Below are 25113 nucleotides of genomic sequence, written 5' to 3'. Positions count from 1 at the left end.
CTATTAATCATATACTATGTTCATAATCTTGTAAGTTTGTAACATTTAATGGGGATTTTCCATAGATTCATTCAATAAATAAATAAACTATTTTCTTAGGTGGGGTTCAAGAAAACCCGCTGTTAATCTCAGGAATGGAACACGGACACTTATCTCATCATATGCCGCTAAACACCATAGAATTTCCCGTCCACGGGGGCGTCCTTACGACTCCTGCTCCAGCTGGAACTTTTGTTCAGAGACGTCCCGAAAACCATGAGACTGGACGCATAAATTCTGTACAAAATGCTTCCAGGTTAGTAAAATATTTTTAAAAATTATGTTTTTTTAATGTAAATATATAATAATAATAATAATTTTGTTTATTAGGCAAGAATGTGATAAAATACAGACCATTACATAAAAGGTAAAAATTGACAAGAACTTGGCTATAGGATATGCCAAGGTATGTCAAGATAGGATTGGCAATAGAGTATATAGAGTTTTTTTAAAGCATATAATAAAGTAAATAACAATTTATTGCTAAGCAAATGCCATTTATCTGTCATAGATTTGAAATAGATGTATGCTCCAGACTTAAGCATTTGATTTCACATTTTTCTTGTAGGTATTAAAGGTTAGGTTTGTTCCAGACATTTAATGTGTTCGAGGATTGGGATGAACTTTTGCCATTTTCAGCAGTCAAATTTAACTCAAATTTTTGTTCCAGTTAAATTTCTAATGTCATTCGTTATTTGGAAATAATTTTCTATTTACTAAAACAAACATTGTTTTTCGGGCATTTGAAGCCATTTATATGTTCGTGCTATATTTTCTAGGGGTTACAGTTATAAAGAAGTTATTGTATTCACTTGATCAAATGTCTTTGAAATGTCACAAAGTACCTCCACACAAAAACTTACCCACTATTAATTCTGAGGCAGAAGCTGAAAACCGATTTGTTGACACACAATTTTTAGTTTTTAAAAAGGGTAAAACTTGTTTCATACTATTTCTCATTAATTTGACAGAAGACTATGTGAACACTGATTATGAGGAAAATTAATGAAAATTTTCGACGTTTTTGTTGGCTAGACCCCTACATTCCTATTATCCCCTAAACATTTCATTTAATTTGCATATCGAAGATATCATGAAAAGAGGTTATAAAATGCTGGGTTTTGTTGGCAGGAACTCTCCATTATTTGAGATTATCTTTAGCATTAAACTCCTGTACTTTACCTATGTTCTTTCAATTTTGGAATATTCTTCCCAAGTCTGGTTGCCACAATATTAACACTGAAAATTTCTTAAGTTCCTCTGGTTTTCAAATGCGAAAGAGTGTCCCGGAAGCATATTTGTAAACACGAGACGCGTTATCCCTTCGGAAACCTTCGGCATTGCCCGAAAATCATTTTTAAATAGGAAACGTATCCGCCTAATACGTCTGCTATTTACAATCAGGGCTATAGTAGAAGTATTGCAAGTAGTATTTTTTATTTTATATTCACATGTGACGATTGATTGTTGGTACATCGTATGTCTTCGAGGTGAACAAAATGCGGAAATTACCAGAAAATTATGAATATAAAAAAACTAAAGAAACTAATATGTTTCTTTCCAAACTAGCAAATAAAGAAGATGTAGAGGTAAGCAGATATTTCTATCTATATTACGAACACGACTAAAAAAACTGTAACATAACTTACATAACCTCATTGTTTGTTTAAAAAAAACCCTAAAATAAGGGAATACTCTGAGAAATTTTATGATTTTAAAGAGAAAAGGTAATAAATATCGACTTAGAACATTGAATACTTTAGAATAAACTTAGGCTGCTTTTGTTTGAGTTCAGCATACACAGGGGGTAAATAATTTTGTTGATGCTTTATCATATCAATGACCTATGTCATTATATATTTCTAGCCAAAATGAACAATTTGAATACACTACCAATTTTCTTTATTTTATATATTGCTTGTTTAAAGTATTTTTCGACAGATTTATAAAACAACACTCATGTTTTTTTAAGACTCGATTGTAATTGTGGCATTTTTGTAAAACATGAATGGAATGACCCTTTCATGCTCTTTTAAAATAACAAATACATTTTTTGAGAATTTAATATATAAGGTGTTGAATTGAATGCTGAAGGTTTAATTATTAAAACATTAATTATTAAACCCGTGTGGATATTAAACCTCTGAGATTTGTATGTACATATCTTTCTAAGCAAATAGAGGAAACTTACTTTATTGCATAAAAGGTATACCGGGTGTTTCACCGAGGACTGCATCGATCGATTATGAGAAAACTAACCAAACGAAAATTTTGAAAATTTGACAGCTGTCACATTTCCGGTTATACCGGAAGTAAATGTTTAGTCTGGCACGTTGCCAAATTTTCCAAATTTTCTTATGGATAGTTTTCCCATAAACGATCAATGCAGTTCCCGATGAAACATTCTATATACATATGTACATATGTACAACAAAAAATAACAACTTTTGTCCGTCGGTCTTATGTTCTCAACGTGACTGATTGATAAAAAAAAACTAAAAATTAAAATTAGATTCGGTGGCAACTAATATTTTTTTCTTTTTTGATTTTTTGAAGTAATTCAAACTTTTTCCTTATAGAGATGGGTATCTAACCTTGAAGCAGTAACTAGAGAAACCTGGACAATCGAGAAAACATTTAAAGTTCCGACCACAGCACCAAGAAATATTCTTCGCATTTATAAATGCCATTTGAATACAGCTACCAAAGTTAAATCGACTGGCACAAAACAAAGAAAATCAAAAAATATTAATTGCCCAGCGAAACTTTTCATAACTAGAAAGAAATTTTTAAAAATATCTAAATCAGTGCAAACTAGATCTTTGACTTCAGAAGAATGGCCTTGTTTGATAGAATTTAGATGTACACATAGTCATAGATTGAATGTTGTTGAAGCGCTTCGTGAGAGACGTTTAGGATCAGAGGCCAAACAAAAGATATTCAATCTTTTTGACAGGGGTCATTTTGCACAGTTTACCATACTTATTGTATGGATAAAATGGAGGAACTGGGGGAAGAATATGATAACGTATTATACGACAGATACTATATACGAACAAAAACGGACGTATCTAATTTGTGGAAAAATAAATTTAAAGATGACTTTGGTGATCGCACTGGTTCTAATATGCTGCTTAAATTAGAGGACATGTTGTCTTGTCATAAAGACAAAACTGGACTCTGTCATAAAATAATAACCCTACAAAATAATTATGCTGTAGCTATTTGTACACCTCTTATGCAACGTGCGATAGAGATACCACAAACAAATGAGGTAATGTTTGTTGATGCTTACGGTAATTGCGATGTTTATGATCACAAAATATATTTTTTTGTGATACAAAGTGCGGCCGGAGGATTGCCAGTTGGATGCGTTTTAGCAAATTGTCAAAAAACGGACTTATTTGATGTAGCAGTTAAAGGACTGCTTGACATAATGCCTACAAAAATTCGTCCGACACTTATCTTGACAGATGACGATTTAGGTGAAAGAAAAGTGCTAAAGAAACACTGGCCAGAAGCCAAACTACTATTGTGCATATCTCATGTAAAAAAAAGCAGTTTGGAGATGGATTTTAATGGCAAAGAATGGGGTACCACGGGATTTAGCGCAACAGTATTATAAATTATTTAAAAACATTTTACACTCTAAAACAGAAAATGAACTAAATGATGCAAAACATTTGTTTTTTGAATATTGCGGCCATGAAAATCTTAAGAAGTATATAAGTAGCGTGCCTACTCGTCAAGAAACTTGTTGCTTGTTATATAGAAGAGAGTTAAAGTTAAGCGGAAGTGATACAAACAATTACACTGAGATCATGTTTAGGTTGTTAAAAGACATTCCTTTAGAGAGAGCCAAGGCATTTAACTTAACTCAATTAAGTGACTATATTTGAAAATTAGATAAGTTTTGAAAATTATTACCGGCAGCGTATATTGGATTTGCTCTTTAATAGAGTTTCAAAAACGGTTGCTACTAGGTATTTACCTAGAGTGTCTGATGGTGCAATAGTTGTTGAGCCTATTAGCATGGATTCGTTGGAATTTTCAGTGACAAGCAAAAATAATAATAATGTAACTTATTTGGTAGATCTTCAAACTTGTATGTATACATGCCCAATTGGTTTTAATGGTAAATATTGCAAACATCAGAGTGCCATTTTGGAAAAACACAAATTTTTAAGCGCAATAAATACACTTTCCTATGCCACTAAATTACAACTATATAAAGTCGCAACAGGAAAAGATGAAATTGTGAGCATAGAAATTCGTAACGAAGAACATAGTTTAAAACAGTCGGAACTATTGGAGTCTGATACAAGTATTGAAAAAAGCAATATTTATTCGACCGAAATTGTGAAAACAAAGTGGAGAGAGCACTATAATTTTATTATGAAAAGTATTGAGGAAGACCCTGAAAATTTCTGCTCAGCCATAGAAACATATTTGAGTAATATTAAAAAATTTTCTTCTTCCAAAACATCTCTTCTGTCTGGTCTTTATACAGCCTTTAAATATAAAGGAATTGCAAGGAAACATCAATAAATGTCGCCGCAAGGGAAAAAATATTCTTGTACAACCAACATCGGTGGGACGTAGAAGAGTTTCATGTGGCAGCAAAAAGGCTAAGTCGGGGAAGTTACCAGCTGATGTCAAAAAACGGCAAAAAGCACCTCATTCATTGGAACTCTGCGTTAGTCAAAATATTGCACTAGGCGCAAATACATTTTAAAAAATAAATATACTTTTAGGTTATTAAATGTTAAATTTTGATAAACAGCAGACGCGTAGGGCGGACTCGTCTGTTACATACAAATTTAGTTCGGGGTACATCTTTCAGCGGACGTGTCCGTCATTTACAAATATGCGTCCCGGAAATCTGCTTCTCACATGATCGTTTACTTGATTGACAGATTTTAGGTAAAATTTTTACAGACAAGAAGGTATTTGGCAGATCTACAATTCTTATATAAATTAATTAATGGCTTAGTTGACTCGCCAGAGATCTTGCAACTTCTAACATTACACACTCCACGACTGTCAGCTCGCAGTCCTCAAACTTTTTACCTTGCAAGACCCAACATTACAAAATTTTCGCCTATACGTGGAGGCTGTAATACATACAACTCTATATAAGATCAATGCGATATATTTAACTTCGCCTAGCCGAAATTAAAAGAATTCGCTTAGTTTGGATTTTTTAATACTAGTATTTATTAATACTGTGTTATATCTATAATACTAATTTTATTTTGATAAGATGATTTGATTTTTATATGCTTTCATGGTTAGATGGAGTAGCCCTAGTGTTCATATTGCATTTCTATTGGGGACAAATAAAAAGACAGTTATTATTATTATTGGTATATATCTTTTTCACTCTATTATTGGAGTTTCTCTGTTGTAAATAAATAAACTCTTTCGATTCATTATATCTAAAATGACTAGTTTTAATTAGCTAGGACGTGAAAAAACCGAGAAGGAATTACTATATTTTACCCCAATTTGATTTACTTTTCTAGAATTTTACACAATTATATTTTTTTTTTAAGTTTTAACGAAAATTTGTTTTTTCAAGGATTTCCTTGTAAATAATAAGAGGTTTGCTCAAATCAAAAAATAACTTATAGCAAATATTAAAAAAAAGTTAAATAACAAAGATTTTACTTGGGAATAGTATTAGTTCATAAGTCAAACAAGAAAACGACAATGTAATAATAATTAGTTATTTAATAAACCATTTGAATTGCATGTCCTATATAATGTGCAAAAAACATCTTAAACCCTTATGGTCACATCAATTTGGAAATTTTGTTGGCATTACAAAGTATAAAAGTTTCATTTTATAATTTTTACCTTTCTTTATTAACCTTATAACCCTTTTTTTAATTTATTGTAGGCCTCTAACTGGTGTCCTAAGTCGTCCAGGATCAATATCTAGGTAAATAAAAAAAACCATATTATTAAAATTTCAACAAGCTTATTAAATATGTTTCGTTAGTAGCGGTGGTCAGCTGAGTCCGACCACAATATCGCCGCCGCCAGTAATAACAGAACTGCCTCCAATGGAGCACAACAACAATAAAAGACACAGTTTCGTTATAGAGAACGGAATAGGACCTCCGTCAGCTACATATGCGAACGTTGGACCTGGAGATATCGGTAATATTTCTTTCAGTTATTGTTTATATGCACAGGGTTGCTTCTTAAATTACTCTGCAGGAAAGATTTAATATGAAGTCTAAATATAAAATAATCAGCTGAGATTTCGTGAATATGTTAAGTTGTTGATTCAAAAGTCTTTAATTTCACGTATAATTCTTTTGCGAATCCTTAGTCTTGTCGAACTTTAACTACCGTAATATGGGGGAAGCTGACCAATGGGGCGAACTAGACCAAAATTATTCAAAAAAAAATTATTAAAATACAATATTAAAATCTGCCGTACTTCTTTGTCTACTTACAATATATAACCATAAAAAAGAGTAGTCAAACTTTGATCTATAACATAAAATCTATGTAGCTCTCTTTTATTTTTATGCCATTTTATATTTTATCATAGGATTAATATACTTGGGGACTCACTTAGTGTATGATCTTATGCTGTGTACAGGATATTTTTTTTAGTGTTACTACATAAGTGAAATATGCATTACGTAGATTGTCAACGTCCCGTTGATTAAGTTACTTTTACTTTATTTTTTAAGTTCAATCCATTCATTCAAGAATCTCATTTTATAATTTTGCTGTCTAAATAGAATTTCTGTTAAGGCTGTTGAAAAGTGGTCAGCAGAGCGGTATTTGAATTACTGTTCATAAGTATTTGTATGTTGTACTTTCTTAATGTTCAGAAATTATAGCTTTTAAATATGTTGACGTTTGACCAATGTAAACACCATCGCATTCAGAATATAAAATTTGATAGCTTATATTATTTCCTAGGTCCTTTGATGTTTTTTTTTTTTAATTTTGAAAAGAACCATTTGGTGTTGTTTTCATTCTTAAAAGCAGTGTTAACATTAGCGCCATTAAGTTTATCTTACAATATTTTTAGAGAAATGTATTTGAAAGACATGTTTTTCAACGGTTTTGATTTATTTCATTTGTTTAAACAATATTTTAATAATTAATATGTGTAGATGATCATTATTTAAAATATAGTTTTTAATTTAAAGAAGATTTTTTTTCTGATAGTCGATATGAGACAATTGTAGTGGTCTACTTTTTCAATTTTTTATAATGTTAATTTCTTATTTGAAAAGTATTGAGTTGTTAGACTCTATTTCAATTGTAAATTGTAGTAATAATCGATGCATGTTTTTTGAAGTTTACTCATATTCCTAAACAATTACCCATACCTAATCCAAATACTTGTTGGTAAAACTGTTCCATAAAATTCAAATTGGAAAAACGAAATTTAAGCGCTTCATAAATTCTTGCATGGATAACGTATGTACATCGGTCTTTTATTAGGTCCCACCTTCTGGTGGTAATTGAAAATCTTGCAATAAAAAACGGTACCTCCAATCAAACTTTTACCAACATATAAATCCAAAGACAAAATGATTATTCAAGCTTACAAACTGAGATCACGAGAAATAATTCAAAAATAAATTGTTATTTTTAGATGTACCTTCTCATGTGTACATGAATATTGATACCAAAGAAATTGTGAGCAGCCCAAGTCAATTTAATTTTCCGGAGAGTAGGGAGTTTCATAGGGAACTGAGCGACGAGATGCACTGTTACGCCAATATTGACACCAGGGATACAGAGACATTGAATTTGGTACAGGTAAGTAGGTACAGTAATGGTCAAAAGTAGATAGACAAATGGTTTTTTAAAAAAATCAAAGGAAATAAAAATTCTATAATAAAGATATTTAAGTATATTATGGGCAACATAAACATGTATAAAAACAATCACCTAATTTGGTAAATAATAAGATATAACTAAATATACGATGGACAAAAGTAGATAGACAAATTTAAAAAATAACCAATACTCTTTTTTTTTCGAAGTATTTTTTTTAATTACAAACTAAACCATCTACAATATTAGTATTTTGTAAAATACCCATTATTGTCTATTACAGCCTGACATCTACGTGGCATTGGTTGAATAAGATTGTCTATGAGTTTAAAACCAATATTTTTCCATTTCTGTTGCAACCGTTCGAATAATTCACGTTTATTTGAATAGTTTGTATCCCTAATATCACGATCTACAATTTCCCATAAATTTTCGATGGGATTAAGATCGGGCGACTGGGATGGCCATTTTAAAACTGGTATTTTTTCTTCTTCGAAAATTGCTTCATAATTTTGGAGGAATGCTTCGGGTCATTATCTTGCTGGAATTGGAATCTCAATGGTAAATTGTCTTCGACATAGGGCAACATAACAACTCTGAGAATATCCCTGTACATAAACCTGTCCATTATGCCCTCTATACGATGTAACGGGCCCATTCCATAACCTGAGAAGCAACCCCAAACCATCACTGATCCACCTCTATGCTTAACTGTAGGTTTTGTGTACTTGGGATTCAAACGCTGGCCAGAAGGATGTCTAACATATTGAATTCCATCGGAATTAAACAAATTAAACTTTGATTCGTCGCTCCAGCAAACACGTTTCCATTCATGCTTTGTCCAGTGTATATGCTGACGGGCAAATTCCAATCGGGCTAAGCGATTCGTTTTTGAAAGCAATGGTTTTTTTGCTGGCCTACGTGCAAATAGATTCTCTTCTACCAACCTTCGTCTTACAGTCCTTGAGGACACATTACAAATCCCTAGAGTCTGTAATTCTATCTGAATTTGACAAGAAGTCATGAAAGGGTTATTCTGGCTAATTTGTTTTAATTTGCCTACAGCTCTAATGTCCATTTTTTTTGGTCGACCAGATTTATTTTTTGGCTCTAATGATCCTGTCCTTTCATATCTTTTGATAATTGCCCAAACAGCTTTTCTTTTAACCTCAAATCTACGAGCAATATCAATTTGACGATCACCCGCGCTATATGCATTAATAATGCGTTGTCTTCAAATCAAGAGTGAATCTAATTCCGCGTGGCATGTTGCACCTTGAGTTAAAGAGAAGCAATACTATACTTATTTTATTTTATAAATATCTAGACAAAAAAAATAATTCCATTATTATATTTATATTATTGCTTTATCTGATAGCAAGCAAAATATTTAACTGAAATTTATTGGTATCTTTTTCTAGACCGCCTTACAAATAACAATAATTTAAAGTCTAGGGGACCTGTGGGTAAATCTTTAAACAATTATATGAAAATAATACTATTTTTAATATTGATTTTTTTACTTTTGGCCACTACTGTATATTAAATTAAATATTTGTAAGTAGGTGTAATAACTTAAATACTTTGGGAAAATTAGCTATTTTTAACTTACTTCAGCATGATAGAAATTGGGTGGCACGATTTAAATCAATTTTCTTTTTTTGGGTGATGAAATAACCAATTACCTGGAAAAAGGGCAATTATTTAAAAAGTCGAAATTGTCTATAAATATACTTTTGAAACGTGATATTTTTTTAAATAATTATTGGATAAAAAAATCACTTGATTAGAAAACTTTAATATGAACAAAACCAACTTTAACTTTTATCGGGCCACTAATAGTTAGCTCTCAAAATATTACCAGAAAACTTAAGAAATGTGGTTTTTTGCATAACTTACACAAAAAATCGCACAATCGTGCAATTTTAAATTTAACCTCCAAGGCCCTTTTAAATTTTTAACCACTGAATTTGTGATTGTCTTTGATATGATATGTTTAAAACATCCTGCGCAAACAATTATGTCGATATTCTGCAACTGGTAAAATGAACCCAAATAAGTCATCATCTCTCGTACTGTTAAAGTTTCTTTGCAGTAAAAAATTTAACGTTATTCTTTCTAAAAACAGACTCCAATATCCACCCATACCGACGTGGTACATAATATGTATATGAGCAACAGCGTTCCTTGCACACCAACGGCCTACAGCGACTTGGACTATAATATGGGAATACGTGAGGTCAACTATGCGGAGCTGGATCTTGCCGCTACTAGGAATAATAACGGCAGCTACATTGATGAACCTATAGGTAATACATTTTTAGTCATTTGTCCAGTGTTAGATATGGTGAAAAAAATTAATATAAATAATAAAGTACATTTTCCGATTCAAAATAAAGCTGCGAACTCAATATTTTATAAAACCAATTACAGAAATATTGAAAGTTCTTAAATTAATTGTACAATATAATCACACCTTCTCTTACATGTCAATCAATCAATCAATGCTTTATTATCATAAAATTTAAAATTTTCTCGACAAAGCTATTATTTAAATAAATCATACAAATATATAAAAATAAAAAATACAACAAAACATACAAAAAACTTAACAATTTTATAAATTGTTTGAGGTCACATTTCCTTAAAATCTATAAAATATATATACATTCACTTGTATACAAAGTCGGCAAAAAAAGCAGTTGTTTACAAAAACATTATTAGCAAACTACTAATTTGTTTACATAATATACGAATATTATTTATGTACATTATCATAACAACATAAACAAATTTACCAGTGTTTAGGAAGCGCGTGCTTAAAATTACATAACATTAATTATTAAAAAAAGTCGTTTACTGTCTATAAGGCTCTCTCCAGCAAGTATAATTTCAGAGCTTTCCGAAATTTGGAAAAAGTTGTTATTGATTTGATTTCAAATGGGAGATGATTGTGCATTTTTTTGCATTGTAAAGAATGGATCGTTTAACTAGTTCTGATCGTGGGGTTGGTAGATAAAGATCGTACTCTGCGTTTCTAAGAGGATAATTGTGAGATGGCCTTTCTGACATATCTGATAAGTGCTTGCGGATTAGGCAGACGGATTTAAATATAAATAAGGAAGGAAGAGTTAGTATTTTAAATTTTTTTAAATATTCCTGGCAGTGAGTTTTGTAATTTAGTCTTAATGAATAGCGTATAGCTCTCTTTTGTAGCTTAAATATGCGTTCAAATTGAGTCGCACCACACGTACTCCAAAACGGAAGGGCATATCGGAGGTGCGAATCAAACAGGGCATAATAAACTATTATAGCCGTTGCCAAACTTAGCTCCCTGGATACTGATCTCAGAGCAAAACATGCAGAACTTAATTTTTTGGATAAGGAATCGATGTGGATATCCCATTTTAAAAAGTTGTCTACCATCAGTCCCAAGAACTTTACGGAATCAACGACCTCCATTCTGTTGTTATTAATTACAAAAGGTTGCAACGCACCGCTAAATGATAATACTCTAGTTTTTGAGACGTTAAGGCACAAGAGATTTGAATCGCACCACGATTTAATGGTGACTAGGTCACGAGATATGGTTCTACGAAGAGCCACCATATTTAAGTTGCTCCAAGAAAAACTAGTATCGTCCGCAAAGAGACAAATTTTACCATTTATGTCCAGATTAGCAATATCATTTATAAACAGAAGAAACAAAATAGGGCCTAGAACTGAGCCCTGAGGTACCCCGCATTCTATTGGCTTGCACGAAGACGTCATCGAATCAACCCTAACAAACTGATTCCTGTTGTTCAGGTATGACATGAACCACTCGAGAGGTGTTCCTCTAATTCCATAGTGCTGCAATTTATTAATTAGGATATTATGGTTTACACAGTCGAAAGCTTTAGAGAAATCACAGAAAATTGTTGCTGTAGAGAGATGGCTGTTTAGGCTGGAGTATATATTATTAAAGAGGGACAACATAGCGTCATTGGTGCACTTGTTACTTCGATAATGTTGGGAGAAGTGCAATTGGGCGGTAGTTCGAACATTGATCCTTCTCGCCCCCTTTATGTAAAGGAATAATAATTGCCGTCTTAAGGCAGCTTGGAAAGATTCCAATTTGAAGAGACATATTAATCAAGTTGGTAAGATGGTTTAAAGTAATATCCGGGAGATTTGAAAACATTTTGAGCGTTAGACCATCAGCCCCGGATGAAGATTTGTTTTTAATGTCTTTTATTGTGCTGCGTAGTTCTTCTAATGCTATGGGTGTAAGAAAGAAATTATGTAAATTCTCATTAGCGAGATATGAGAGAGGATCGTGGGAAGGAGTTACGGTATTCATGAAATTTTTGGCTACATTTATAAAGATACATTTATAAAGTAGTTGTTTAAGTTATCCGGTGAAGTGGGGATTGTGATAGATGGACAAGCCTTATCCCTTAATTCATTAACAATAGACCAAGTCTCCTTACCAACATTTCCAGAATTAGAAATCCTTTTATTGTAATAGAGGTCCTTGGCTGCCTTTATTGTTTTATGGTAATTTTTTTTGTACAACCTTACGTAATCGTGGAAGAACACACTGTCTGAGAATTTTTTAGAAGACAAGCGTAAGCCTTTAGTAGACCATGGTTTTTTTTGTTTAATTTTGATGGGTCTAAGAGGGAATAAGTTGGATGCCAAATCAGACAGTGACTTTATCAATCGAGAACGAGATAAATCGAGTGTCTTATAAATAAAATGTTTATAAATTGTAAAATTTCCTTATATCTTTAAAAAAACGATCGTTGTACCTATAAACAAACAGGAAATCTGAAAAAACGTTTCAAACAAATCAGCCTATCTCTCTGGTTGGTAATATTGTAAATATTGCTGAAAAAGCTATAAGAGTAACAGATTATTTTGAAAAACGTAAGTTTTTTTTCTGAGATGCAATTTGGTTGTTTCGACAGTGGACACTCTGATAAGCTTTATTCGATCAGCACTAAATAGTAATCGGAAGCCTCTTGCTATATTTTTGTATTTAGCAAAGGCCTTTGATGCGGTTGAATACAACAAACTACTGGAAAGAAAGGGTAGGGGGATAGCTAGGGAATTAATGATCGATAACCTTGCAGATCGACGACAAAGCGTAAAGATAATAATCATAATCCTAATAATATTAACCCTAGCCAAGAAAAACCTTTACAGATAGGTATTTCGCAAGATACAATACTAGATATTTATTGTTTATTGTTTAAGGCTTATAATAATCAGATAGCTCTAAGGAATAGCAGTCTCATATGCAAATGACATTGCTATGGCTGTGAACACATGCACGAAACGGAAAGACTCGCAGAAACACAAATTAATTAATGGACAAATGGCTTAACTACAACTGGTCACTGTTAATACTTCTAAAAGACTTTTTGAAGAAATTTTGTAGTTTTATATTTTGCTACCATGAAGTTGTGTGAGTTACGCATAACTAGCTTATGGTACAAATAAACGGGAGATTTGCTGTGGACGATTCTGTATACCAGAGTGGGCCTATTTATTTTGAAACGAACAGACTGAACTGACAAATTTTCTTTTGTCATAACTGAAGCATTTCGAAGACTGTACTTGTCTTTTCGAAAGATTGCGGGCCAGATGAGAATATTACTGAATGTGATTAAAGACAGAACTAAAGAATCGGTTAATTTAATATTAGTAGATGAGATCTCTTTATGCATGTACAAAATCTTTAATTTAGAGGACGCTTTCTGTAATATATTAGATACATGATTTTCAAAGTGAAATCCACTGTCAAGAAGTATACCCAAATTTCTTTCGTAATTAGGTGGGGATAAAGTATGTATTTCCATCTATAGTTATATTTAGGTTATAATTGTATCCAAATATAAGTAATTTTGATTTTATTCCATTAAGTACTAACTTGTGAGAGCGGGACACCTGAACAATTTTTTCTAGGTCTGTATGTATGACTTGAATAGCATTGTTGAACATACTTTTTGAAAAGGAATGATAGATTTGGACATCATCTGCATACTGATGTGACTTACAAGTATCTAAAAATTCGCAAAAACTGGTTAACAGGCAAATAATCTGAAAATGCGGACTTCAGGCGCACTCTCTGTCTTCTGTTAATCAAGTTATTATGCAGCAGTTTGACAGCTGACTGATGTAAGTCAAAATATTTAATTTTAATAAGAAGGAGAGAATGGTCTATAGTATCAAACACTTTGCTATAGTCCAGCAACACCATTATATTCTTATTTCCTTAAGTTTGAAAAATATTACAATAATGGATAATTATAAAGCCTTATTTATAATATAAGTGATATAAGGAGTAAGATAGGAGATCAATAGTGAAATCATTTTAATACCAATGCCATCAGCACCCGTGGAGGTTGGCTTTGGACTTTGGCTTTTGGACGTCAGAATGATGATAAAAAATTACCTAGACCGTAAAGGTAAAACAATAACGAGATTTAAAGATAATATCCCTGGCAGAGAATTTGTCTATTCTTTTTTAAAACGTCAAAAAAATGAATTAGGATCTAGAATCTGCCAAAACATCAAGCGCTCAAGAGCTGCTGTTTTTCCCAATACTATCAATGCTTATTTTGACAATTTAGCCACGAAGTTGAAAAATGTACCGCCATCAAACATAATAAATTACGACGAAACAAATTTAACTAACGATCCGGGTAGAAAGAAAGTAATCTCGAAAAGGGGCTGTCGCTATCCAGAACGTATTTGCAATACGTCGAAGTCAGCTGTTTCTATTATGTACGCTGCTTCAGCTGATGCAAAATTGTTCCCACCATACGTGGTTTACAAAGCTAAAAATTTGTATACGTCTTGGACAGTTGGAGGACCAAAGGAAGTCAGATTTAATAGAAGTCCATCAGGTTGGTTTGATGCGATTTCCTTCTCAGATTGGGTATAGAGAGAGCTGTCATACCTGCAGTAAAAGATCTACCGGGAAAGAAGTACTTAATTGGCGACAATCTAAATTCACATTTTTTTGCAAGTACGGTATCTCTTTGCGAAGAAAGTAATATTTCATTTATCTTCCTCCCGGCTAACTCTACTCATCTGACCCAGCCTCTGGACGTGGCATTTTTCCGGCCTCTTAAACCAGCTTGGCGACAGATCCTTGAAAAATGGGAGCTGGTTCAAAGCATTGCACGGTTCCAAAGGACAGATTCCCTTTCTTGTTAAATGACTTGTCAAAGTTTATTGAGCCTAATGCTGGAAAAAACATATAATCTGGGTTTAGAAAGTGCGGAATTTTTTCACTAGATAGGGATCAAGTCTTGGGACGCCTTCCGCAGCAAAATCTTGACGAGACGAATGATGAGAATCAGAACATTAAAGAAGGACTTAATAACTCTTTGGTAAACCTTCTAAGAACAATGGGATATGGCGATGGTCAAAATGTGAAAAGTCGACGTCGTAAAATTCAAGTTCCTGCTGGCAAAAGCGTTACAAGTGCAGATTTTAAAAGCACGTTGGATGAAGACGATCAAGAGGATAATGATTTGGAAAGACGTATGGAAACCTTAGATGAATAGTATTAGTAATTTCATGCCAATAATGGCAAAAGCTCATGATCATTCTTCAAGTGAAGACTCTGAAATGGAAAAAGATCAAGATCATTCTTCAGATGCAGACGACACTTTACTACCAAGTTTCACCGATAAGTCCGAGAATAAGTTGGATACAAATAATTCATCAGCATCAGTCTGCTTTGAGGGTGAATTGCTTCGATGTGTTTCTCCTATTTCGCTTGATTTAATAGATAAAGGAACTTGGCTTCTAGTGTGTTTTCCAACAAAATATCGAAATAGACAAAGAAATAAATATTTTATCGGATAAGTCATTAATATTACAGAAAATCACATTGAAGCCACTTTCTTAAGAAGTCGCCCCACCAAACACTCGTCAGGATATATTAAAATGATTAAAATCATTGCGTTATTAGGATATTATCTGCTGCGTTAATTGGACCATTTTGATTTATTGGTAAGATAGGAGTTTTTTGCGTTAAGCCAAGGTAATTTAGGTTTGCCAAAATTATTTGGAATCCTGGTTAAATTGTTGAGTAATGTAAGCCTTCTTTTCGTTCTGCACGACACTATGAGATATATTTTGGTTTTAAATTTATACCTTTTATTTATTCCTGTACACATCTATGAAAACTTTTAACATATTTTAATGTTTAAACACTTTTTGTAATCCTACTGATTTTTTTCCAGATACACCGGTTCAAACCCCCACCCAAATACTACCCCCCGCACCAACCCCGACCGAAATCGAAAGTAGCCCCACCCAACAAAAAAAGAGTTACGCGACCATCGATTTCCCGAAAACGATCGCTCTGAGTCAAAGTATTCACCCCAAGGTGGAGGCAGAGGAGGGCAGTCGAAAAACCAGACACAACTCCACCATAAATTCTTTCAGCGATTAGCTGAAAACGTTTATTTTGCATGGGAAATGCTGAATTTGTTTAGACAAAGTGGAGATTTGGATGTGAGATAAGTACAAAGGAAATTGATGTGGAAAATTTGAGATTTCGCGAATGCATGTAATGTGGTAAGGGTTGTTCGCCTAAGATTTGGGCCTTGTTGTGTTTTAAGATTTTTCTTTATTAAAAAAGAAAACAATATTTTTTACATTACCAAATGGTCTTGCCAAAAAAAAAAAGAAATTAAATTGCCAAAGAAAAAGTTTTGTAGCAATTGTATTTTATATTTTTAGTGAATAGGTGTGATATTCAGTCGAGAGATTATTATTAGTGTGTAAGCTATATTTTTAGATTATTTATGAACAATTATTGATGTAGGGTATTAAACAAATCAACGAAATACAGGATGGTTTAAAAAAAGAAGAGACCAATATTTCTCAAATTTTTTATGGTCCAGAATCGCTGGCAGAAAACCTGGCTAGAGGTGAAACGTACATTTGCAATTTAACAATATTTTTTCAAATAAGTTCCTTTTTTTTATTATAATTTGCCATAATTGGTTGAACTTGGGTTTAAAATTAAGCAGTGATCCTAAGTATCATCGGCAAATACATTATCGGACAAAAGTAAAGCTCTTACGAAAACATGAACTATTTAATTATTAAAAATGAAATTGGTCTTAGCGAAAATAAAACCAACGTTTCAAACGCAACCAACTAGTATGTCATAAGGTAATTAAGGTAAAAGATGTACTTTATTAACGCAACAAAAGTAAAGCAATTTTTTCCATTTTTTTCCCATAGAGGGTTAACAGGTTTATGTAATTGTATTATTAATCTATTTATTCAAGTAAGAATAAAGATTTGTATTCAATAAGGATAAATAATTTTTTTTTTCTGTATTCTCAAAACAATTTTTACATCAACCGATCAAATTTTGTAGATGATAGGCAGTTAAGTAACTTAGTAGTTGTGTACTTGTCTAATTCTTTATACGGGGTGTAACATAAGTGATGACTTTAATTTTAAGAGGTGATTCCTTGTAATTTTTTAATAAAAAAAGTTTATATAAACATATTTCCGGAGACGCTTCGTTTTCGAGATACAGGGTGTTAAACTTTTTTTGTTAAGTCGATTTTTCATTAATATCTAAAAAACTTGAGTCATATTTTTATTAAATCAAATGTTCGAAGTGAGAACCACGACTTCTTCCATTAGAAGAATCTATAATTATGTTTCTTATATCATTTTCATTCACAACTGGCGTCGCATAAACAAGCTATTCAGATATCCCAAAAGAAATAGTCCAGAGGATTGAGGTTTGGGGATCGTGCTGGCCATAGCTGTAGTTCGACTCCTCTCGACCAATCCATTGCTTAGGAAAAGTGTTATTAAGATAGTTTCGAATGGCAAGACTAAAATGAGCAGGTGCACCGTCGTGCATAAACCACATCGTATTTTTTGTTGCTAGTGCTTTTTCTTTTTCTACTGAAAACTTGCCTTATCTGCGAATAGAATTTTAGAGGTAAAGTTTGGATTCTGTGCATTTTTTTGTTAAAATCACCAGTAAAACTCGTGCAGGACAATCTCTTGGCAACAGTGCTTGCACCCGTTAAATGTGGTATGGATAAAGGAAATTTAAGTGCAAAACCCTCCAAACACTTTGGTTGCTAATGTCAGACTGTAGAGATGATCTTTAAAAGCTATAACGCTTTACGTACGCTTTATAAGCGTACTAGTTGTCAGATCGTCTTCCACTGCTTGCAAAATTGCTTCCTCTAATTGTTGAGTCAGTATTATCATTAAATCGGAGGTTTAGTATGAGTCAATTAATCGGAGGTTTAATATCCTCATTGCTATTCATACTTTATTGGCCGTTATTCTGAAAAGTTCTGTTGAGCTATAAATTTCTTTAAATTCACCAACTATGACATTCTCCTTCTACCAGTCTTTCCTAAGCATCTCATACCGCTGTCCTCTTATTATACAAGGTGGCCAAAAAGGGTATCAGCAATGTGATGTTCGCATAAACTGTTGGAATTTGGACTGCATCCAAACCCACAACACTTGAGGGCTTTCTTGTATCTCTATTTAGGGCTACGAAGGACCAGCTGGCTATGTGAAAAGGGCACCAAAACAGAAACGCGAAAAGTACTTTAAACAATTTAATTTAAAACCATTTAATTTTGTGTGAGAGAATTTGTTGTTCTTATTTAAAAAAAAAATGCGAGCGGGCGGGACAGAACAGCGAGACCGAGAGTCTCCTTACACAACCATTATCTAGGAGCGACTGACGCCAAAAAATCGGATGATGCAATTTCCCTTAAAAACTGTTACCTGCGCGGGGTGTGAGGAAGCTCGTCGCGACCAATAGAACGAAGGGGAATGATTCCGGGAATGTATATCTTGACGAATGTAAATTTTTATTTAAGTCGACTTCTATTGTAAATGTTGTGTTTTATTTAATTTGGGTATGAATAAATGTGTGGATGGTTTATGTGTGTATTTGAATGTGTTTTTCTTTATGTTGCAACTGGCTTTGCAACATAAACCAAATAATCCATATTTCTATGATCATTTATTTATGGCAAATTAATGTACAGTTGTATGAAAATTTATGAACCAAAAACAATGTTGGCTAAATGGTGTCCGTTGCGCTGTATGCACTCTTCAAATCGAGAACGAAGATTATTTATAACCCGTCCACACATTTCCCTTGATATTAATCTTATTTGCTCCTGGATATTTTGCTTTAATTGATTTGTATCAGCTGGATTATTCTCGTAGACCTTACTTTTGAGGTAACCCCATAAGAAATAATCAAGTGGCGACAGGTCCGAGCTCCTAGAAGGCCAGTAGGGCTATGCAGTGGACGTTCGTGTTTTCTGCGAGGATTAACGTCAGACCAGTACCTGCAATATTGCTTATTTACGTGCCCATTTACATGAAAATTATCCTCATCACTGAATAAAATGTTATTGAAATCGACGAATCGTTCCATCATTTCAATTTTATTTATCATGACAAATTTTAACCGTGTATTGTAATCCCTCGGTTTTAATTCCTGCACTTACGGTATCTTATATGCATGCAGATGCAAGTCTTTGGTCAAAATGTTATGTAAAGATGATCTTTTGAGAGTAGTCGTCTGACTTCGCTTCCGTACAGATAAGGTTGGATTCTCTCTGTTTGATTGACGTACTCGTTCGTTGTTTTCTGCACTTCTTATGATTCGTGGGCGGCCTGAATTATGAATTTTCACTGTGGATCCAGTAGCTTTAAACATTCTGATCCATTTTCTAATAACATCAGGGCTAGGCGATAATTGAATATCATGTAATTGGTAATGAGCGCGATATAGACGGCGTGCTGTCATGATTGAATTATTGTTTTAGTTCAATGCACGTACACAAAAAGGCGCGTTGCTCTCCGATAAACGGCTCCATTGCAACTGAAATTCCTTGAACCCGTTTACATTTTGACTCGCACCGTAAGTGGCGGCGTTGCCACGTCTGAGACTAAATGCACAAATAAAGTGCTGATACCCTATTTGGACACCTTGTATATCCTAGATATGGTGACTTTCTTGCTTTTATGTTATGGTGTTAATTATTTCATATTCTCTACCCATTTCTCGACGTATTATGTATGTTTTATTTTTTGTCCAAAATATCCTGAGCACCCTTCTATAACAGTACATTTCGAAGGACTACAGTTTCTTTATGTGTTCTTGTTTAAGTGTCCAGCTTTCCAATCCATAATATAGTATTGAAAACACATAGTCATTCTTGCTGTTTTTATTCTAGTTCTTTTTTCGCTTATTTGGTCATTATTTCATGTATTCCAGGTATTTGTATTTTCCAACCCGTTGTGTTTATCGATCTAGTAAACTTATGTTTGATTTCTTCGTTATTTTCTGAGTTTGCACATCGTCACTTGAATTCTATTGAGTATATCACTTAAATATTATTCAGTGACAAAACTCGTTATAAAATTATTTAATCATCATCAATTCCGATAAAATAAGGCATGTTAGGAAGTTACGAAGTTTCAACCAAAGTACACAATACCAACAATAAAGCATGGAAGGGGTAGTCTGTTTTTATGTGGTTACTTTTCCTGGAGTGGAGAAGGTCAATTGCACTTATGGATATGCACAGATGGGACTATGACGAATCGATTGCTATACAAGGGACATAATCTAAAAAGTGATGTTGCCTTAAGCTGAGTGAGAAACAAAGACCCGAAGCATACATCTCGTCTTGTTCCGCAGTGGTTTCCAGAGAATATTATCCAACAGTCCTCCAATGGCCGGCAAAATCACCGGATTTAAACCGTATTAAGAATCTATGGCAAGAGGTTGAGCGTCAAATCCGTACCACGACATTTTCAAACAAAGTTTATTTGATAAAACCAACGAGGGTTGGGTCAATACGCCGATCGTTAGTATTGAAAATTTTATTTTATCGATGGTTCTTTGACATTTGATAACAATTTTATTTAATCCGTCAGCATAGTATAACCTTATAAACTGGCAGGTGTTTAATATTCGCTGATGCCAATTTTATTTTTGATAAATAAATATTCGATAAGAATTGCTTTACTTTTACCCGATAGTGTAGATAAACTGATGAGTATTTAAAATTTTTACATAACGAGCACTAACACCTTTATTTTATTTTAAAACATTGACATTAATCTCAAAAGACCGAAAAAGTGAAGTATATAAAAGGCAAATTGGAATTTTCTGAAAAATTAGAGGAAAATTCCCCGAAGATGTACAAAGTGAATCCTGAAAAACATAAAAATGATTTGAAATCCGTGGAAACCATGAAAAATGCAATTAGATTCCTGGAAGATATCCAAAGTCTATCTGGAAACAGAAAAATTGTTTCAAATGCCTGGAAAAGATATTAAGTGACATGAAATGTTTGGAACCTTGTTAATCAATAGAACAATTTTTTTTTCAAATTCCTGGAAAATATACAGGAAAAGTAGGATCTAAAAAAATTTAAAAATTTTTTAATTCCTTCAAAAACATAAAAAATTAGACCAAATTCCTGAAAGGCATACAAGATGAAGCATGAAGAACTTTATTAAAACTGGAAAATAATTCTAAATCCCTGAAAGACATAAAAATTAAGGTAAAATTCCTTGAAGACAAATTAAGTGAAGTGTATAGAAAAATTTACTTCCCTGGAAAACATGGAAAATTCGGTCAAATTCCTGGCATACTTACAAAGTGCAACCTGAAAAACGTGTTTGTTTAATTTTACCTAGGTATATCTTCATTGGTAATCACAGAATTTCTTATGAAACTATCCAAAACCTGAATCCAAAATCCAAAATTTATGCTCAGTCTCTTTAAATCATTCTGTACTTCGAATGATTTTAGTTGCTTGTTAAATTTCGTTGCTAAATGTTAAAAGAAATCCGAAATATCGATAGGTACTTTATTGGTGCCACATTGTTAACAATTTTATAGCGTTTATTACTCCGAATATTTATTTGATGTTTTCTTTCCCATATAATTCATAATTGAACGTCAATATTAAAATGAGTTAGATTATACGTGCCTTTAAGGCAAAGCGATATCATAAAAACGAAGCAAGTTAGCACTTACGTTTGCAGGAAGAGTTGTTGTATTTTAAAATGTTGACATTGAATTATGAAATACCTTTTTGTAAATATATGCCAGATGTTGCAAGCAAGTGGTTCTCCCAGATAAAATTTGTATTTTTTTATGGATTTTTTGTTTAATTTGGCGTATATGCACATAGAAGAATCAGTGGCCTCTTTTAGGATAAAATTTGAATTTGAATTGAAAGATCCGATGTTCTATAATAATCCTCTAAGTAAAATCATATTGATGCCCCTAACTATTAAGTAAACAATTTAATGCAACGCATATATGCCAAATTTTAATATTTTGTCTTAGAAAATAAAACAAAAAAGTTCTGCCTTCATTAATAAAACTCAGTCCCTTTCCCTAGTAAGAAAAAAATACAATAAAAACGATTACGCTTAAATAAATTTAATTCTATAAAAGCGATTACAAAGAGTATATTTTTTTGCATAGAAGTTAACCAGATAATAAACATTGAAATTTCTAGATTGCATCGACGGTTATAATATATAGAAAAACCGAAAGTTTTTTGTGCAAATTTACAAAATGACAACAACGAAATTTTGGAAAATTACGGCTTATTGGCTTATTATATTATTAAAGTTGTTGAAGGCCTACCCCCCCAATAATAAATATATCCTCAGAAAATTGTAAATTAGTAGGTATTAAAATGTCCATATTGTGTATGAAAATGTATGTGCAATGTTGTGTGGCTTCCAACAAAAAAAATAAATAAAATTGTTAAAATATGTTTTTTATATTGAATGTTACATAGTTTCGAGTATTTAGTAATACACTATATTAGTTAATATTATTTTTACCAAAGTAAGTGTGTCCATGCCAAAAATTAACGTAGATTATAGTGTGTAGGCTTAGTATTTTAAACAGAGTTGAAAAAAAATGTTTAATTTTTAAATAAAAGACATTTTTTTATATAAGTGTCCGTTTGTTATCCCTTAAAATTACGATTTAAGAAAATGTCGTGATCGTGATATTAGGTCCTCATAGGGCTCGAAAAAATACGTCAATTTTCTGAAGCAGGAAAAATTATTTGAAACCCCTGGAAATTATGAAAAATGAAGTAAAATTCTTGGAATATAGAGTGAAGCTTTAAAAACAAATGCAAAATGTTAAATTCCTATAAGACTAATAAGATAATAAATGACGGTAAGTGTTTGGACTCTTGGCTAACAAGAGCATTTGTTCTGTCAAATCTTTTTTTTTTTTAATTTAGACATAAAAATAGTATCTGGAAAATATAGAAAAATGAAAACAAGAACCCAAACCCGAAAAACATCGATAACAAAGTCAGTTTTCTAGAATTGAAAGTGAAACCTGAAAAGCATAAAAAGTTACACAAGGACATAAAGTTAATCCTAAAAAACATGTATGTCATGCAAAAATAAGCTTGTAAAACATGAAAAATGAGGTGAATTTTCTAGAATACCTGCAATGCCTATAAAAAAACAAAATGCAAAGTGAATCCTGAAAAACATAATTTCAAATCTCTACATAAATGAGGTCAAATCCTGAAATACACACAAAAGTGAACCCTGAAAAACATTCACGTTATGCAAAAATAAGCCTGTGAAACATGGAATATTAAGACAAATACTTGGCATTCCTACAAACTGCATGAAAAACATTACTTCAATTTCTTCAATTCTCTGGAAAATATGAAACCGAAATCAAATGCCTGGAAGATATGCTAAGTAAAGCGTAAAAAATTATTTCAAATCTCCGGAAAACATATAAGATGAAGTTAAGTTCCTGGACAAGACATACAAAGTTAAACCTATGAAAGAATGCAAAAAATCCTGGAAAATATAAAAAATTAATTCAAACTCCTGAAAGACTTATAAAGTGTATCCTGAAAAACCTTAAGCAAGATTATTTTAAGTCTCTCGAAAATATGAAAAATATGGTTAAATGCCTGGCATAACTAAAGTCGAAATTATGCCCATTTGTAATGACGTTCTTTTTGTTTATCTTTGTTTAGCATATTCCAAACAGCGGCGATATTCATCTTTTATATACTAGGTTATGTGAAATATCCGTCACTGTCAATCAAAAATATTGGTTTGTCAACTTGTTCTTGAAAGTTATTTCGCAAAGTGTTAAATAATGCCTAAAAAAATATATAATAGGTATAATGAACAATCGCAGCTGATAATTTTAAATATATTGGCTTTTTTTCAACTGGAAAAGGAACAAATCCGAAACGGAATTGCACTTCAAATTGAGAATGTGATACAGCGAGCCGCAGATGCAACAAAATTGAGCACAACAACGATCGCAAATATAAAGAAGAATGGGATAAAATCAGATCAGGATTACGCAGCCCGTATATCTTCCAAGCAAAAGACAGCAAAAACCAAAATTACAACATATTTGAAACATAGAATTCGGGACACAATTTATTCTATGTACGCCAGAAAAGAATATGTAATATTGGCAACAATAAGAGAAAAGTTCAGGGAAGAAATTGAATATTTTGAGTTTTCTAATGACTCCTTAAGAAGATGGATCAATAGTAAGGCTTCAAGTTGAAAAAATCAAATAACAGAAAATATTTGATGGACTTGCCAAATATTGTTCATAAAAGAATCAATTTTTTAAGGGAGTATATGAAAAATAGAAATGTAGGTCCGGAAGGTTTTACTTCAGTTTTCATTGACGAGACGTGGATTTTTAGCAAGGGATCATTTCGTAGTAGCTGGCAAGATAGACACCAAGCACACGGATTCAAGGAAAAACAGTGAAGGTAAAAATTATCTGGTTATCTTTTTAGATTTTTTTTGAATAAAAACTATTGCCCTTGTATGGACCCTCTAACTTCAAAATTTCATCTTATGAATGAGAATATAAGGGGATTTAATTCCTGCTACTCGTATATGCATGGAACATTACTTTTTATTAATTATATTAAATTTATGTTCTGGAAGAATGATTTCTAAAAGAAGAGAATTGAATTATCGTATATTTTTAAGGTCATCGTTATATCCTGGTCCACGCCGGAACCAAAGATGGCTTCATCAAGGGTGCAAATTTAATATTCAAGAGTGGATTAAAGACGGGAGATTATCATGACAATATGAACAGGAAAAACTTCGAAAACTGGTTTAAAACTCAGCTGGTTCCAAATCTTTCCCCAAAGTAATTTATAATTATGGACAATG

At 32.5% G+C, this 25113-nt stretch overlaps 1 protein-coding gene across 2 annotated transcripts in view; it reads left to right on the top strand.

Moving 5' to 3' along the window:
- LOC126746222 (uncharacterized) overlaps positions 1-22872 on the top strand; it is a 28695-nt gene extending 5823 nt beyond the window's left edge. The window contains exons 4-9 of one of the 2 annotated variants that reach the window (XM_050454374.1): positions 100-295; positions 5942-5983; positions 6047-6204; positions 7670-7836; positions 9983-10163; positions 16101-22872. In XM_050454374.1, the coding sequence (XP_050310331.1) occupies positions 100-295; positions 5942-5983; positions 6047-6204; positions 7670-7836; positions 9983-10163; positions 16101-16312 (956 nt within the window). In that variant the 3' untranslated portion in view covers positions 16313-22872. Of the gene's footprint in view, positions 1-99; positions 296-5941; positions 5984-6043; positions 6205-7669; positions 7837-9982; positions 10164-16100 lie in introns of both variants that reach the window. The other variant, XM_050454373.1, reaches the window with a different exon arrangement.
- Positions 22873-25113: the final 2241 nt, after the last annotated feature.

Source organism: Anthonomus grandis, chromosome 17 (genome assembly GCF_022605725.1).
Source record: "Anthonomus grandis grandis chromosome 17, icAntGran1.3, whole genome shotgun sequence".
Taxonomy (NCBI): Eukaryota; Metazoa; Arthropoda; class Insecta; order Coleoptera; family Curculionidae; genus Anthonomus; species Anthonomus grandis.
The sequence above is the reverse complement of the archived record's forward strand: the minus strand, read 5'-3'. Positions and strand labels throughout refer to the sequence as shown.